This window comes from Sturnus vulgaris, chromosome 5 (genome assembly GCF_052056855.1).
Source record: "Sturnus vulgaris isolate bStuVul1 chromosome 5, bStuVul1.hap1, whole genome shotgun sequence".
Lineage (NCBI taxonomy): Eukaryota > Metazoa > Chordata > Aves > Passeriformes > Sturnidae > Sturnus > Sturnus vulgaris.
In genome coordinates, this window is record NC_142247.1 from 30,627,639 (window position 1) to 30,644,094 (window position 16,456).

Sequence of the window (16,456 nt, forward strand, 5' to 3'; positions counted from 1 at the left end):
GGAGAGGGCCCAAGCACAGGCTGGAACACTCTGACCAGCTACTGGATTTCCTGTTTCGTTTCCAGTGTGCCAGCCTGGGAGACTACAGCCTCCAGCTGTAGTCTCTGTATCTGCTGTCTGGGAGAACTGGAAAGAACAGAGCAGACAAATGTTTACCCTCCAAGCACCCTAGGAAAAAGGGGGCATGTCCTGGGGATGTTCTCACTGTGAAGAATCTTCTCTGTACACCCACTCAGCCTGGGAAATTTGCAGCCATACAGAGCATTTCCAGCTGTGGCCCCAAAGTCACAACAACAGCGCTTCAAATTTCAGCCTGATAAAAGAACTGAGAGCTCTGAAAAATAAACCAGGGTCTGGGTATCTCTAGATTGGCAAGACAAGTTAGCAGACACATCAGGTCTCAATCTTGCTCTACTTAATGATGCAAGTGTTGGTCAAGTACTCATTAAGGGACTACCAGACCTCTAGTGGCCTAATTTGAGATGGGACAAAGAGAGAAACTGGCATATACAAAGCAGACTGATTAAGAAAATATTTGGATTTTCTTTTATTTTGGAGGGCTGTTTCCTAGGTTATTTTGGACAAAAAAACCCCAAACAACCAAAAAACAAAACCAAAACCAAAAGAAACAAACAAACAAACAAACAAACAAACAAACAAACAAACATACAAAAAAAAAAAAAGAAGAAAAAGGCACTCAGTACCTGGAACTATCCTAGGGAAGTTGCATCCAATTCTCCCACATGAGCTGACACAGCACTACCTTACACAGAGCGTAGTTATTGAATGTTAAACGCTGATCTCTCAAGTGGAAGATGTGATGCTTGGTTGCCACCACCAGCAGTTAAAGGGGTCTGACAGACAAAGGGGAGGATTGGCTCCTCTATGAGGAATGGAGGCAAAATACATTTGAGTCACTTCTAACTTTTCTTACCCCATCTGTTTTCTCCCTTCAGGCTGGGACTACAGACAAACCCAGGACATGGCAGGCTACAGTCTGGTTAAGGCCACCCCAGGGATACAGTGACAGCCACCTCCCTGTCACTTAAAGCATAGCATAGTCAAGAAGGGTCACAGCAAAACCTTGCCTGGGCAGTTCTCACCCCCTGCAAGCTCTATGCACACAACAGAGATGGCACCTCACTCCTACCCCAGCAGAGCCGCACAGATGATTGGGGTCCACCTGGCTAGCAGAGGACAGCCTGAGGTGCAGCACAAGAGGTTCCCAGCAATGAATCTCCCATGCTGTGAAACGCAAAGGCAGCTGACAAGGGCTGCATCACCCACTGCCCCAAGTGAGCTGTATGGACGCTGCACCCTAAGCCACAGCCCCACCAGACACCTCCAGCCAGTTCTGAGGTACCAGTGATCCAGAAAACGGCAGCTCAAAGACACTCGAGCAGACTACCCACCTGTCTTGTCTACCCAGCAGCACCCCCTTGAGTGAGGAAAGGTCCTGCCATGTCCTCACCTGTGAGGGCTCAAAGATACCGAGGGCAATTTCATTTTGATGGGACCGTGAGTGGGAAAAAAAGGTCATTTCCAGCTTATGTTCACACTTTATTATATACAGAGACATAGTGAGTGTAAGAACATCAACATGGGACATGGACAGTAAGGCATGCCCAAAGGCACTGCCTTCTGTCCCCTTGGTGCAGTCAGCATAATTTATACAAATAATACAATATTTGAACAATAAATAAGTTTGATAAATTAGATCAAGAAATTAAAAAACCGTAAAAAGACAAAGCAGCAAGGAATGATTTTGAGGACTGTGACACATTCACAGTAGTGACAACACCATCACCATCTCATTTGCACACCAGTGGCTGGAGCACAGACCCCCATCAGCACTTTTCTCCCACTGTACTATGATAAAATCCAACTGAGAAGGGGCAACCAGGGAGAGTCATACAGTTCACTAGTGCTGTGTTGTCATGGTCTAGGAGCCCTCTGTCCTTCACAAACCCCTTCAGAAAGGGTGCTTGAAAACAAGGTACAACTGCAGACTCACTGTGGGCAGTCACAGCTTGTCTGTTTGGCACAGGAAGAAACCCTCAAACCAGTCTCGTCTGTCCTTCAGATGGACACTGGCACAGTTATTAACTGGGTTGGGGCAGGGGGGTAGTGGGGAAAACATCTCTAAGGAATAGGGGAGAGATGAGGCAGTGCTCTCTTTCACTTGTGGGAGGCAGAGATGCTCTCATTCATGATTCCAAAGCTCTGGCACACTCCTTCCACCTGCCTTGGCACTGATAGACACCAGCTGGGTAACAATGCCAGCCAATCCCCTGGCAACAGGGGGTGCCACAAGGACTGCAGGGATGCAGCTCAGAAGTCAAGAGCTACAAGTCAAAACACAGCAGTAAAAGGCCGCCACTGGTTATCCAAGGGAAAAATAATACTAAAACAGCCAGTCCTAAACTGATGCAGGAAGAGAGGCCACATAGACACAGATGTGACACTCCCCCAGCAGCCTCAAGGCCTCCAGTTCTCTCCAAAAGATGCTGGCAGCTGGCAATGAGGGAAACAAGGATTCTGTCCTTCATGGACAGCTCTCAGCAGAAAGGAGTCAACTTGAAACCTGTCCCCTCCTGCCAATCCCCTTCCCATTTTGCCCCCAAAGAAGGATGTTGGCATGTGAAGAAACTAGGAATTGAGGGAATAGGGCAGTGAGAGAGAAATGGGAACAGATGGAGATCTGGGATGGGGAGCCTGACCCCTCTGCCCTCACATGTACAACCTGTTACTCATCCAGGCCTGGTATCAAGTCTGCAATACTGTCCACATAATAATTGGGCACCAGATCCTTGGCAGCGGCGCTGTCGCTGGCCATGTAGGCCTGCGCCTCTTCCAGGCGGGAAACGCCTGTCAGGGTGAGAATGGTTGCAAGGCCGCAGTTCTTGCCGAAGAGGATGTCTGTCTCCAGACGGTCTCCCACCATGAGGGTGCGGGATGGGTCGACACCGAAACGCTCCACGATGCAATCAAACATGTACGTGTTGGGCTTCCCCACCACCAGCGCCTTGCGGCCCGAAGCCGTTTCCACTGCGGCTGTGAGGCTGCCAGTCCCTGCAGGGAGGGAAGGAGGAGGAACAGAAGTAGCCGCGGGAAGCTCAGCATCCCGGCTCCCGCCACAGGGACAGGCAAGCGAGATGCTGGCAGCACTGCTTCGGGAGCTGGCAGGGACGTGCCAGGGCATCCCTGCTCGTTCTGCCGCTCAGGGAACCGCCTCGCCCGCACCTGGGACAGTGAACCCCACCCGAGGCCACCCCCGCCACCAGCCCCTTCCCCCCGGGGCGGCGCGGGACGGGGCGCGGGCTCACCGGGGGTGCGCTGGCCGTCGCTGAGCGGGTGCCAGGGGTCGGGGTCGGTGGCCACCAGCAGACACTGTGGGTCGCGCAGGTAGCCGCAGGCCTGCGCCAGCTTGGCGAAGGTGAACTGGTCGTCGTAGCCCACTAGGACGGCGCGCACCGGCTCGCCGGGTGCCGGCTCGTCCTCGCCCGCCAGGCGCAGCCCGGCGTCGCGCACCTCGCCGCGCAGCCCCTCGCCGCCCAGCACGAAGACGCGGCCGGCCCCGCTCCCGTTCCCGTTCCCGCCGCCGAGGAGGCGCTGGCGGAGGAAAAGCGCGGAGCAGAGCGCGGAGCTGAAGACGTGCTCGGCGCGCACGCCGCGGAAACCGAGACGGGTGAAGCGCCGCTCCAGCTCTGCCACTGAGCGGCGGCTGTTATTGCTGACGAACAGGGCGGCCTTGCCGCTGCGCCGCAGCCGCTCCAGCAACTCGGGGGCGCCGGGCACGGCGCGCTCGCCCGCCCACAGGACGCCGTCGCAGTCGAAGAGCAGCCCCTGCGCCGGGCCCAGCACCTCCCGCAGCCCCGCGCCGCTCAGCCGCCGGCAGCTCGCCATGCCGCCGCTGCCGCCGCCGCCGCCGCCGCAGCCCGCCGGCCGCCCCGCCCCGCAGGGCAGCCAATCACCGCCCCCCGCCGCACCACCGCCACCAATAGGAGACCGTTACGCTCCCAGGGGCGGGGCCGGGCCGAAGGCCGGACCCAAAGTGACGGCGGCGGGGAGGAGGCGAGACTGCCCCGGACGCGCTGCCATTGGCTGGAACCGCCGTGCCCGACCAGCGCCCCCCGCCGTGCCCGCGCAGCCGCGGAGCGCCCCCTGCCGGCCGACGGGGCCTGTGGCAGCGCGGTCGCCATTACGGGTCGGCCCCGCGTCTCCGCCGGCCGTGGGCTCTCGCCGCGCTCTCGCCTCCCTTCCTCCCCCCTGCGGCCCCCCGGGCTGCACCCTCCAGTACTTCAGACTGCCAAGTGTGCCCTGCTCATACCGGCCTGCGACTTTGACACCAGCTTCTCAAATATTGGCAAAGTATCACAGAACGACTTAGGCTGGAAAAGCCTACTAACATCATCGAGTCCAGCCTAAGACCAAACATCGCCATGTCAACTACACTACGGCACTGAGTGCCACATCCAGTCCTTCCTTGAACACCTCTTTGGAACTGACTCCACCATCTCCCTGGGCACCCCCTCCCAATGCCTAATCACTTACTGTGAAAAAATTCCTCCTGCTGGCCCACCTAAACCTCCCCTGGGGAAGCTTGTGACTATATCCTCTTGTTGCTTGGCAGAGGTCAATCTCCATCTGGCTACAGCCTCCTTTCAAGGAGTTGTAGAGAGTGATCAGGTCACCTCTGAGCCCCTGCTTCTACAGGCCAAACAACCCTAGCTCTCTCAGCCAGTCCTAATAGAACATGCATTCCAAATCTATCTATCTATATATCTGTATTTATATACATCCATCTATGTGCTCCTGGGGCAATGCATTTTAAGGCAAGACGGGGCGGGGATCATGGCTGAGCATCCTCAAATGCCCATGCTGGCCCAAGTGTCTGGGCCTGCAGTGGGGAATCTGGGCAGGGATCGAGGCCCTCACTGGTGGCTGGGCTCCAGCTGGGACATGGTGCTATGGGGAGGTGGAGACTGAGACTGGAGAGCGAGAGAAGGCAGGCAAAGCATGCCAGGTGGTGTGAGCCAAGGAAGCAAGGTGGAGGACCAAGAGATTCACTCCCTCAGGCCACTCTGGCATTTTCACAGCACCTGCTGGATCTCAGAGAGGTCCCATCTCTCTGACCTGTGATTCCTTCACGTTCCTCACCCTGTTCAGTTCTCTGTGGGCTGTCCTTCTGGGGCTGATGTGGCTAGGGGGCTTCCTCCTGCAGGCAGTGGCTGCCCCTCCTCTGTGGCTCCCGGCACACAGTTCATGGCAGCTGCTGTGTCAGCCTCACCAGTGCAAGGCTTGGGGGATGGTAGGGCATCTCGGCTGTGGCGGGGTGCTGGCTGCGGAGGGAGCGGCGGCGGGACGGAGGGGGCTCGGCTGAGCATCATCCGTCGTGGCAGGGCTTTGGGGCTGGCTGCCTGGGCTGGAGCTGTGCTCCGGGGCTGCGTCACAGGCGGTGGTGGCATTGTGGGTCGGGCTGGAGCTGGGCGTTTGCCTGGAAAGAAAGCTGAGGTGGGCTGAGGTCCTCTCCACTGGGGTCTCTCCAAAGGGCAGAGGGGGCTGCAGTGCTAGCCACGGGTCAGGCAGGGGGGCTGCAGACAGGTGCAGCCAAATTTCCCCTTGCCCAGCTCCTGTCCTGAAGACACAAGTGCACAACAGCTTTTCTGGAGGCTTTTTTCTCTTCCCTTCACCTCTTTACTGGAGGTGTTCAACCCAACATTGGAGGACATACTGCCTCCATGCCATGGTCCCATCTTGGCTGGATCCTGGCCATGCTGCCCTGGCCAGAGGCCTTTCCCCTCATTTGGTGATGAGGACATCCCCAGTGCCTACTTGTGTGGGGAACAGCAGGATGATGACTAAACCACAGGAGGTGGCATTGGGAGGTGTAATTTCCCAAGCATCTGGAGCACCCTAACCTTTGCGGGTGGTGTTGTCAGTCATTGTCGGAGCTGGTGGCCCTGCAGCTTCAGGAGATGGCCTGGGCTGTGCTGGGGATGCTGGCTGGGACCTGGCCTCAGGGTCCCTGGAGGTGCTGCACAGAGAATGGGGAAAGTCAGGCTTTGCTTGGGCATGGTGGTCCTGGCTGCAAGGTACCTTGCAGCCACCTGTGAGGGTACAGCCCTTATGAGGGGTGGGAGGGAGGGAGGACATGAGGAGAGCTGGGACAACCAGAGCCTCTAGCTCCCATCAGACTTACGCCTCTCCATCCAAAAGGGTGGGAGTGCTGGCTGGAGGGATCACAGGAGTTGGCTCTTCCACTGATGCAGCCTTGCAAAGTCCGGTGTTTGTGGGCGGCATGAACATGCCTGAGACATTGAAATCTACCTCTGGGTGAAGAGAAAGGAGGAGATTCTGTGAGGAAGCACTTGCCACCCAGAGCAGTGACCCCACAGCAGGGACCCAGAGCAGCATCCTGCTTCTCTCCTCCTGGAGATGGAAAAATGTTCCATTCCCTTCCTCTCCCTGTCACTCTCTGCTGTGACCCACCAAGAGATGCCCTGGCCCTACCTCCAGGGAAGAGAGTGTCCACGTTCTGGATGAGGGCTTCCACCACAGCCTGGATGGAGGAGACTGAGGCCAAGTCCAATTGCATGGGGTCTCTGAGAGAGAGGGGTGGGAGAGGCATCAGAGAAAGGGTTTGGGGGCATTAACCCCAAATGGGTTTCCATGTTCATTCCACAGGGGTCAGGGTCTGAAGGCAGCCTAGACAAAGGCCATGGCAATGTGGGTGATGGGCCTTTTTCCCTGTCTTGGGGACCCTGGTTTGGTGCTGGAGGCCAGTGGTATTGAAAGCCACCCATGTGACAAGTGCTTTGGGTCTCAGCCCGCTCCTCTACTACTTTGCAGAGTGGCTAAGAGGACATGTGCTTGGTGAGGGGACATGCAACCTGGGGAGCGTGGGACTTGTGGATGGAAGAGGTGTAAGTGCTGCAGGCCAGCCTGAAGGCTGCTGGATCAGCTTTTGCCATGACATTTGCCTTCAGGGCACCCTAGCTGGGGCAAGGGAGCTGCCTCCCACCCCTTCAAACCAGAACTTACCCTGTGCTCTGCTGTGACCACAGCAGGTTTGGGCCCAGCACAATGGCAATATTGCTGGGGGTCATTTTATTCACCTCCTGGTGTTCAGCCAGCTTGGCTAAAAACTTGATCAGATACCTGTGGGGGGAAAGGAGAGCAAGGGTTTAGTAGGTAGGGATTTGAGGAGGGAATGGCTAACCCTAGTGATTGCTTGGGGCTGAAGAAGCCCTGTTCCGACAAAACACCTCAGATTGTTGTAGCTGTCCTGGGGCAGGCGGCTGCAGGTGTCTCGCAGGCTCTGTACACGGCTATCAATGTCCTTCAAGCTGTAAGAGAGAAGGAGGAGCAGAGAGCTCGGCCTGTTCCCTGTGGCAGAGAGGGAGGACAGACAAGGAGGAAGGCCAGTGTTGGCTGCCTTGTGCAAGGCCATCGCCCTGGGGATGGAGATGTCCTGCTTTACTGGGCAGTGAAAGCAGGCATCCACATCCACTGTGTTTGTATCTCCCCAAATGAGACAGAGCACCCCTGCTCCAAGTGCTGGGAAGGATGGAGGGACTTGACTGGGGGCTTTTTGAGACCTGCCAGGGATTTCCACCCCAGTGCCTCGACCCACCTGGCCACTTTGACCCATTCATCATAGAGTTCAAAGGTCATCAAAGGCTGGGGCAGCTCCCGCAGGTAAGATTTCAGTGCACCTGGAAGGAGAGAGGGAGCAGTGGAGCTGATGGTAGCTGAGAGATGGCCGGGACTGCCCAGTCATGTCCCCCCACCCTGCGTTGCTGGCACTCACCAGCCACAGCGTGGGGGTCTGAGTAAAACTCCTCCAGGGCATTGGAGCCGCTGGCCAAGCTGCTCTTCAGCTTCTTCAGCACTGAGGCGCCTGCTGCCAGCCGGAAGAGTCCCTGGGGATGGGATGAAGAGGGAAGGGATTCATTCTGAGTTTAGGAGGAGTGCATTTGGGCAGGGAGAAAGGTGATGAGGGGGTCTGGAGCACTCTGTACCTCCTCCTTCATGCCGGAAGCCAACAGCATCATGACACAGGCTTCAATGGGAAGTGCAATCTCCCGGCCCAAGCTCTTGAGGTGTGTCTCTAGGGGCACACCATAGTACCCTGCCACTGGAGTGTCTGTCATGAAGGAAGGCTCTGGAAGAGGAAGGAAAATGTCAAGGAGGATGGTGGACACTGGGACCATCTAGCATTTGGCCATGGCAACATCCACCTCCATCCGAACTTGGCTGGCTACAGGCAGAGGCAGGACAGGCAGCATCCCCAGCCCATGTCAAGCTGGAGTCCCCAGCCTACCAGCCCAACATGGTAGGCAGCAGCAGGTGTAGGGAGGGAAAATGAGCCTTTTCCAGCTTTGCTGGCCACACTTGTATTCCCCAGGCTCAGCTGCAGCCCTTGCCAGGCTGCATGGAGAGCCAGAGGGTACCTGTCTGTCTGTGGCTTTCCCTCAGCTCTGCTAGAGCTGAGTCCAGAGAGTCCAGTGACTGCCGGTGGTACTGGGCTTGGATTTCCAATAGCTGCCAGACAGGGGACAGGCAAACAGCATTCAGCTGGCACCAGCTCCTCTTGGAGAGGTGCCCATTCCCAGGACATCGCACCCACATGAAGACAAAACAAAGAGGGACCTGCAAGGGGAGCCCATGGGACTGTGTCTGTAGTAAGGGGTAGAGGGCAAACTGGAGAGGGGTATCATCAGGACAAGCTGCTTGTTTGCACTAGGTGCTAGTGGTGGCATTAACCTGCAGTGCCTGGAGCAAGGCCAACTATAGGCATCTGCTGATTCCTGGATCTGTCCCCTGCCCTGCTCAGGGGCACTTGGTGTGGATGGGCGAAAGCTGGGCTCAGACATGTTGCAGTTGATGTTCACACAGTGGGGAGAAGTGAGACAGAGGACTTACTTTGATGATGTAGCTGGCATAAATGTCCTCTTTGGTGGAGAAGTGGTAGAGGTCAGCCATGTACTCATCCTGGGAAGGGAGACACAAAGAAGAGCAATCTTCCATCCCCTCCCTGGCACCCGAGGAAGAGGAGACACCTTCACGAAGCCTTTTCATCTGGTCTGTGAGTGGTCTAGACAGGGTCTCTGGGTGCAGTGGGGCTTTCTCCTTGCTTCCATTAGTTGTGTTTGAGTAGTGGCAGCAACCTGCCCCGTGATCAAGGTCCTGGCACAAGTGGCTCAGGAACAAGTGATCTCTGCACCTTCAGCTCCAGTGAGCTCACAAGCTCTGCAAGACGAGGTGCTGGGCTTTTCAGAGAAACAGGACAGAAGTGGAGAAAGTTGATGTGAAACTTCCCTGCCACCCACGGCAGATCCTATCTCAGCTGGTTCCCAGCCTAAGGGGACCCCATATGATCCCTGATTTAGCCCCTGAAGCCTCCTCTCTGCAGCAGCTTGCACTTTGAATTCCTTTACTCTTTTTCTTCCCTGGGCTTGGACCATCTCTCTATTTCTACTTGAGGGGCCCATTTGCTTTCAGAGGGCAGGACATGCCGGCTGGCTGCAATCCATCTCAGTGTGGGGTCACCTTGGACAAGACTGGTGGAGGGGAGCAGGTCTGCAGGCAGCCCTGGAGCTGATCCATAGGGGAGAGCAAGTGACCATCTCACCTTGCACTGCTCCACCTTCCTCTTCACCTCCTCCTCTTCTTCCTTCAAGATCTCCAGTTTGTTGGCAGCAGAAGATGCCCCTGGGCCAACACCAGCCCCAGTGCTGTTACTAGAACTCTTGGCAGCTTGGTTCAGCCTTTGGGGTGGGAAAGAAGAGGCACATTTATGGTCTCAGTGCCAGGAATGCTGGGTAGAACAGGTATGCAAACTTCCAGAGAAATATGGCGAGGGCTACCACTGGCAAGAGTTGGTACAAGGTGATCTTAGTGTGTCAAGCAGCACAGGGGCGCTTTGTTACCTTTAGCAGCAGAGCTGCCCTTCTCTCTGGTGCTATGGAATCAACATCTGAGCCCAGAGCAAGATGCACGTACAGAGAGGAGCTAGCTGGGTGCTCCTGAAGACCTATTGGAAATTGACTCCCCAGGGCAATTATCCTCCTGTCTCCCCCAACTTGGGTCTGGGGGCTGTGCTCTGTATGTCCTGGCCCCCCAGGACTGCAGGGTGCCCCATACCGGCTCTTGATTGTGTTCCAGTCAGAAATCAACTTCTGGAGGGTCTTCTTCCGCTTCAGGATGGTGGGAAGCTCCTCCTGGGGGAGAGAGGGCCAGAATGAGTGGGGGAGGCCTGGGAACACAGGAAGGAGTGGTGAGATTGGAGAGTGGAGCCAGTAGGGCAGCTGGGACTACCTCACTGAGCTTGTTGAGTGGCTGCAGGACATAGTGCTCCAGGGCAATCTCAAACTCAGCCACGATTTTGGCCAGTGAACTCTGTATGCAGCAACCCATCTCCAGGGCTCTCCTGTGTGGGATAGAGATGAAATGACTGCAGGCTGGAGCCATGCCCCTCTCTGACCCAACATCCCCACTGGACCTGTACCCATGTGGGACCCTGAGCCAGCCCCTTACCCTACGCTGCAATGGGAGGCTGAAGGTGCTGGCTGTCCCTTCTCCCAGTGCAACACCAGTGTTTGCTCTGGAGACATGGTTTGAGCCATGGCAGCCCCTGAGCCAAGACAGTGTCACTACCAGGATCTGGCATCTTTTGGGGTCACCCTGGCACTTTCTCCTGCCAGTACTTACCCAAGGCTGGACTCTATGTCCAGTTCCTTGAAGCTCTCAGCCATCGCCATGGACAGAGCCATCAAGGGCAGCTTCTTCTGCACAGAGAGAAGGATTTGGGAGAGAAGTGGTGACACCACTGAGCCTGGCCACACTATGGTGCTCCTTACCGCAGGGCACCATGAGTGCCAGAGTTCACAGGGGTTTGGGAAGAAACATAGACAACAAGGGCTTTGGAGGGGTATTCAATGCAAATATACTGTCTCTCTTTTCAGCAGTGTCCCAAATTAGTGATGATTGAGAGCCTTGCCCTGCTCTGCTCATCCCAGGCATGTGCTGGAGACCACTGCTGACAATGGGACCTGGGCTTGGCATAGCTTTGGGCCACTCTTCAGCAAAACTGGCAAAGCAGGGGTCTGGCATCCCCATTGCTGGCAAGGGACAGAGCTGGGGTGGACTGTGCTGGGAAGATTTTTCTCACCACTCGCTTGTCCATCTCGGAGCCACATTGTCCCTGCAGGCAGGCTTGGAGCCTCTTGGACACACTGTGAGCTGCTCTCTTGGCTGGCTCAATCCTCTGTTCAATCTGGGGGCAGAAAATTGGGACTGGGGAAGCCATTTTGTCAACCATGGGCACCTTGAGGCCATTTCCCCACTACCCAGCCCTGGGTGATGGCCTGCTGTGCAGGCTAGTTTTTGGTAGCAGGAGGCCACATAGGTGGTTTCTGTGAGAAGCTGCCAGAAGCTTCCACCATGTCCTGCAGAGCCAATCCCTGATGGCTCTGAAGATGGACGTGCTGATGGCCAAGGCTGGGCAAATTAGAGATAGTGGTAGTGCCTCTGTGAAAACATATTTAAGAAGAAAATCAAAACAAAGCAGGAACACAGTTTTTTTCTAGCCAGAGAAGAGGAGGAGGTGAGAACATGTGAGGGAAACAACATGGAGACACCAAGGTCAGTGAAAAAGGAGGAGCTGCTCCAGGTGCTGGAGCTGACATTCCTCTGCAGGCCATGGTGATGACCATGGTGAAGCAGCTGTGCCCCTGCAGCCCATGGGATCCACATGGGTACAGAGATCCACATGGGGACACCTGAGCCCGTGGGGAAGGTGTCCGTGGATGCCTGGAGGAGGCTGTGATCCAGTGGGAGACCCAGTGGAGAGAGGGGGCCCTGCTTCCAGGCTGGAGCAGCCTGTCCTCAGAGGACTGCACCCCGAGGAAGAGGGACCCACGCTGCCGAAGTTTTGGGAGGACTACTACTCATGAGATTTGGAGCCGCACAAACTTCACAGAGAATGTCTCCCGTGGGAGGGACCCCATGGTGCAGCAGGGGAAGGACTCCTTTCCCTGAGCAGCAGCAGATCTCGGGTGATGAACTGACCAAAACCCCCACGCCCTGTCCCCTGTGCTGTCAAAGGTGTTTTTAAGGGCTTATTTTACTTCTAATTATCCTCTTCTGATTTTGTTAGTAATAAATTCACTTTGTACCTCTAAGTCTAGCCTGTTTTGCTTTTGGAGTGTTTTCTCCTGGTCTTTAACTCATGAAGCCTTCATTAATTTTTTCTCTCCTCTGCCCAGCTGTGGCAGGGCAGGGTGAGTGAGCAACTTTTATGGGTGCATGGTGTTTAGCCAGTGTCAAACCACGACACCTGCCCAGCATTGTGCCACAGTCTGGAGCATCTGGTCCAGTGAAAAGGGAGCACAACTCCTGCTCAGGATTCATCCTGAGCTCTGTAAGCAGCTGGGAAAGCCCTTCCTGGTAGCCAGACCCTGCCAATCCCTTAACACCATGGTCCTGAAATCACCCTCCGGCATGCAGGCAGATCCCAGCCCCATGACTTGGACATGCTGGCAGGGTGAATGGCAAGCAGGAGCGGGGCAGGTTCCCACACCCAGGCACAAGCAGACACACGCCTGCCAGCCCAGCCCATGCCTCACCTGCAGCAAATCTTCTGACAGGAGCTCAGTTGCTTCTTGGGCTCTGCAGAGGAAGGAGAAGGAACCATCAGCAAATGGGGATGACCTCCACCTGGCTTCCTTGGAAAGGCAGGTCCTTATGCATACTACCCGCCTCTCTTTGGGCTTCTGGGAGCAGGAGACACAGGCTATAGCCTGGACTATCAGACACAAGGCTATGGGTAGAATGAGCCTGGGAAAACAAGAACAGCAGGAGCAGAACAAGGGAGCCAAATTTGCTGGCTGGTGAATACTCCATCAGACAGGGTTTCCAGCTCAGTGCGCCTCAGTCAAAAAGTTCAGATGTGACCTGTGTTTTTGGAGTCAGAGTGTTTAGCAGGGCCACAAGAAGGATGGGATGTTTACTGCCCCTGACTGCCCATCTCTCCCCTGAAGGTGAATCCAGGGCAGTGATATTGCAGTCTGGCACACATCTTTGCAGGCCAGGGTAGTCAGTAGCTGTGGGGCCACTGGTGCAAGAGCAAGGGTACCCTTGTAGTCAAACTGGGGTCCAAGACCAACACCAGCCCTCCTAGAAATGCCTACACAAACCCAGATTGCTGTGGTTCTGCTCAAAACCAAATTCAAAACCCACCAGCCACCATGACCCTAAAACCTCCCTGATGCCTCCCATAGAGGAAGCCTTGCTTCACAGCCTGCTATCATTGCTATGTCCCAGGAACCCTGTTTGATTTCCATCTGCTGCTGCTTTTCCCCAGTTTATGTTTCTCTATTTTCACTGCCTGCCAAAGCCAATGTGGGACAAGGATGTGGAACTGCAGGAAACGTGGGTGGTGTGTTTGAAGGCAACCAAAATCCTGTGAGGTCATGGTCCACAGAGGAGAGGCTCTGCAGCAGGTGAAGAACTTGCTCTTGGACTTCACAAGCTGCTTGAGACTTGCCTGACTGGCATTAAGCAAAAGGGAGGTGCATCTGCCATGGAGATGAGAAGTCTTGAGGGAAGAGGGATGCGAAGGGGCATCGTGCTCCCTTTCAGAGAAAGCAAGGAGAGCAAGAGGCCACCAGCATATAGGAGTTGCTTCCCAGTGGTTGATTTGCTGGGCTGGCTGAAGGACCTCAGTGGTTCAGGGGACACACTCGGTCCCACTTAGCCACCCAGTGCTGGGAACCTGCAGAGGTGGCAGTAGGAAAGGGAATGAGGGGGCTGGGCAGGGAGGGCCCAGCCCTGTAATTTCAGTTCTGGGTTTTGCAAGGGGAGAGCTTTGGAAAGCCAAAGAGAAAAAGAAGGAAATGGCAGAGGTAGGACAGGGACAGAGGTTTTTGTGTGAAGCTGTAAGTCCTCCATGAGTCCAACCAAGGTCCTCTCCTTAAGGGGCATTCTGGGCTGCTCATGCTGCTGGGCTGGCTAGAGCTTTGCAGGGCATTTGGTTCCTGCGGTGCACCTCAGACTCAGCAGGGAGGGAGGTCCCAGCCTGATCACCCTCCTGGTCATTGCACAGCCAGGGGCATGTGGCTGGAAGGTCCCTTCCCATTGCCCCACTGCCCCACATCCTGTTGAAGCTAAGCTTGAGAAAGCCCTGTTTCCTGGTGAATGCAGTACCTATGGGCCCTGGCAGAGGTAGCTGAGCCTGAGAATAATTTACTGCTGAGCAGCACCAATGCAGCCTTCCCAAAGCCCCTCAGCTTATGCTGAAGATGTTCTAAAGCCTAAAGTTTTTCCCCCCTTTCCCCTTTTCTCAGGCCGCCAGCACTGGGAGGTCAGTCCAGCCCCAGTGCAAGCCCTCCAGGACCCGCATCCCACTCCCTCCAGTACTGGTAGTGGAGAAGTACTTACCTAATGGTGGTGTTGGGATGGGACAGCTGCTGGCGCATCCGATTAAACTGTCTTTTCATCATCTTGAGAGGCAGGAAGAGACCACAAAAGCTGCTCTGCTCGGCTGTACACGCTCAGCTCCCCTCGGTAGTTCTTGGCATTGGATGCCTGCAGCCCCTCTCCTCCCTGGAGCCACTTTGCTTTTCCCGGAGGACCTCTCCTTCCTTACTCCTCTTCCTCCTTCCCTCGTTCCCTCTTTTTCAGTTTCCCCAGCTGGTCCCCTCCCTAGTCCCTCCCTGGGGATGCCCTGCCTGCTTTCTTTTCCCCTCCCTTGAGCTCCCTTCTCTCTCTCGCTCTCCTTTTCTGAGCTTCCTTCCTCCTCTGTCTGCCCCTCCACCGCAGATCAGGTAAGAACAGTTCAGAGCTCCAGCTCCGTTCTATGTTCCTGTCACCACCCCACAAGTAAAAATAACTTCAGCCCAGCCTTAAAGGGGAAATTTTATTACAGCATACACATAACAAGGCAGGACAAGCACACGCCGCTGCCGAGCCCGAGTGAAGGGCCCACGCTTTCTTGCTCTGTCTCAGCTGGGGTGGTTCCCCTTCCTCCCCGTGCCCACCACCAGCTGTGCCACGGGACAGCCCGCGACGGTGCCAGCTGGCTCTGCAGTTGATACAGGGCGCCTGATGTACACCCTGCCCTACCTGGTCACCCACCTCTGCCAACACTCCTCAAGCACCTCTCCATGCTCACGGGTGCAGCTCCACCCTCTTCCCCCTTGTTGTGACAAAAGCAGCAAAGCACAAGCAGCAAAGCCACCTTTGCACCCTCGCCTCCCCCTGCACTTCTCACCCTGCTTTCCCTCCTTGCCGTGGCTGAGACTCTCCGGAACCACCACAAAGCTGCGGCCAGCGCCTGTTGCCTTGTGCATTGGGGAGGTCCCTCCCCCCGCTAGCAGAGTTCCTCCGAGCAGAGGCAGCAGCACCCGCAGTTGCACCGGGACCGCAAACTCCCGGTTCTCAGGCTCGGCTGTTGCCTGCTCTCTGCAGAGCTGCATCTCCCTTCACACCACCACGACTTTTGGTCCTGACTCTATGAGATGCAAATCTCACCTAATTTCTGGCTACCTGCAGATAGGACTTTCCACCTGCACTCAGAGAGAGCAGAGGTTGCCGTTGGCTGAGTTACATGGCTGGCAAAGGAAGCAGAAAACCAAGCCAAAATGAGAACCGGTCAGCTCATGGGCAGAAGAGACAAGCAGCAAAGGAAAAGGAGGCCAAAGGGCCACTCCATCTGTGCCCTGAAGACAGAGGAGCAAAAATTTGGGGGCTGCTAGGCTGTGCTTCTTGGCAAGGGTCAAGTCTCCAGTTACTCTAAGTGGTGCTTGCAGTTAAGTGGTTATGGGGTGACAGAGCACCACTCTCTCTCTGCCCAAAACACCAGGCTGTTCTAAACCTGTGGCAGAGCACATCTGATCCCTTACCACAGAGCCCTGAGGGTGCTCCTAACAGGCAGTTTCTTCAAGCACTGTTGCAAAGATGCAGCAAAGTCCCCCCAGATCCTCACTGGCTGCATCAAGTACTGGCTAGGCCATTCCTTATATGCAGTATCAGAGCTGCTCCCAGCCCTGGGCTGCTGCTTGCCAGAGGAGATCCCCCTTTGTACCCCTGAAATAAAACTGCCTCATAGAGCTGCTTCCAAGCACTGCTACCAGCAGTGGTGACGCTGCAGTCATGTGGGGCATGGCGAGCTCAAGCCCTGCTTCCACTGGGCTGTCAGGTACAGATTCCTGCCCACTGCCTCTCCATGGGGCACAAGGGAAGTGGGTAGCACCATGTTCACAGCTGGAAGTGACTGCTCTCAAAAAAGGAATTGAGAACTGCCAGGGGAATTCCACCATCTCTGCTCCCTGTATGTGGGAGAAATCATTGTGGCAAGGGCCTGAGGGAGGGATGAACTACAGGACTGAAGGGGCAGGATTTAAGCTGGGCAGGGTGCAGAGAAGCTCCTCGGGGTCCAGGAAAGTCCAAG

The 16,456-nt window shown here is 55.7% G+C and overlaps 2 protein-coding genes across 3 annotated transcripts; both read right to left on the reverse strand.

Annotated features, from left to right (window-relative positions):
* Positions 1-1,539: 1,539 nt before the first annotated feature.
* Positions 1,540-3,931, reverse strand: PDXP (pyridoxal phosphatase). The gene is made up of 2 exons (XM_014885349.2): positions 3,327-3,931; positions 1,540-3,072 (listed from the first exon to the last, which is right to left on the reverse strand). Exons 1-2 carry the CDS (start codon positions 3,904-3,906, stop codon positions 2,747-2,749), a joined length of 906 nt encoding a protein of 301 aa, XP_014740835.1. The 5' UTR covers positions 3,907-3,931; the 3' UTR covers positions 1,540-2,746.
* Positions 3,932-3,954: 23 nt separating this feature from the next.
* Positions 3,955-16,347, reverse strand: SH3BP1 (SH3 domain binding protein 1). Of its 2 annotated transcripts, XM_014885312.2 has the most exons (19): positions 15,142-16,347; positions 14,446-14,507; positions 12,633-12,675; positions 11,177-11,281; positions 10,717-10,793; positions 10,324-10,435; positions 10,150-10,226; positions 9,638-9,773; positions 8,929-8,997; positions 8,457-8,547; positions 8,025-8,167; positions 7,814-7,925; positions 7,637-7,718; positions 7,269-7,349; positions 7,045-7,161; positions 6,514-6,605; positions 6,203-6,332; positions 5,922-6,037; positions 3,955-5,497 (listed from the first exon to the last, which is right to left on the reverse strand). In XM_014885312.2, exons 2-19 carry the CDS (start codon positions 14,505-14,507, stop codon positions 5,166-5,168), a joined length of 1,977 nt encoding a protein of 658 aa, XP_014740798.1. In that variant the 5' UTR covers positions 15,142-16,347; the 3' UTR covers positions 3,955-5,165. The 2 variants fall into 2 exon arrangements, with proteins under 2 accessions (XP_014740798.1, XP_088021450.1); XM_088165324.1 differs by having other exon boundaries at positions 11,177-11,535; positions 14,446-16,347.
* Positions 16,348-16,456: the final 109 nt, after the last annotated feature.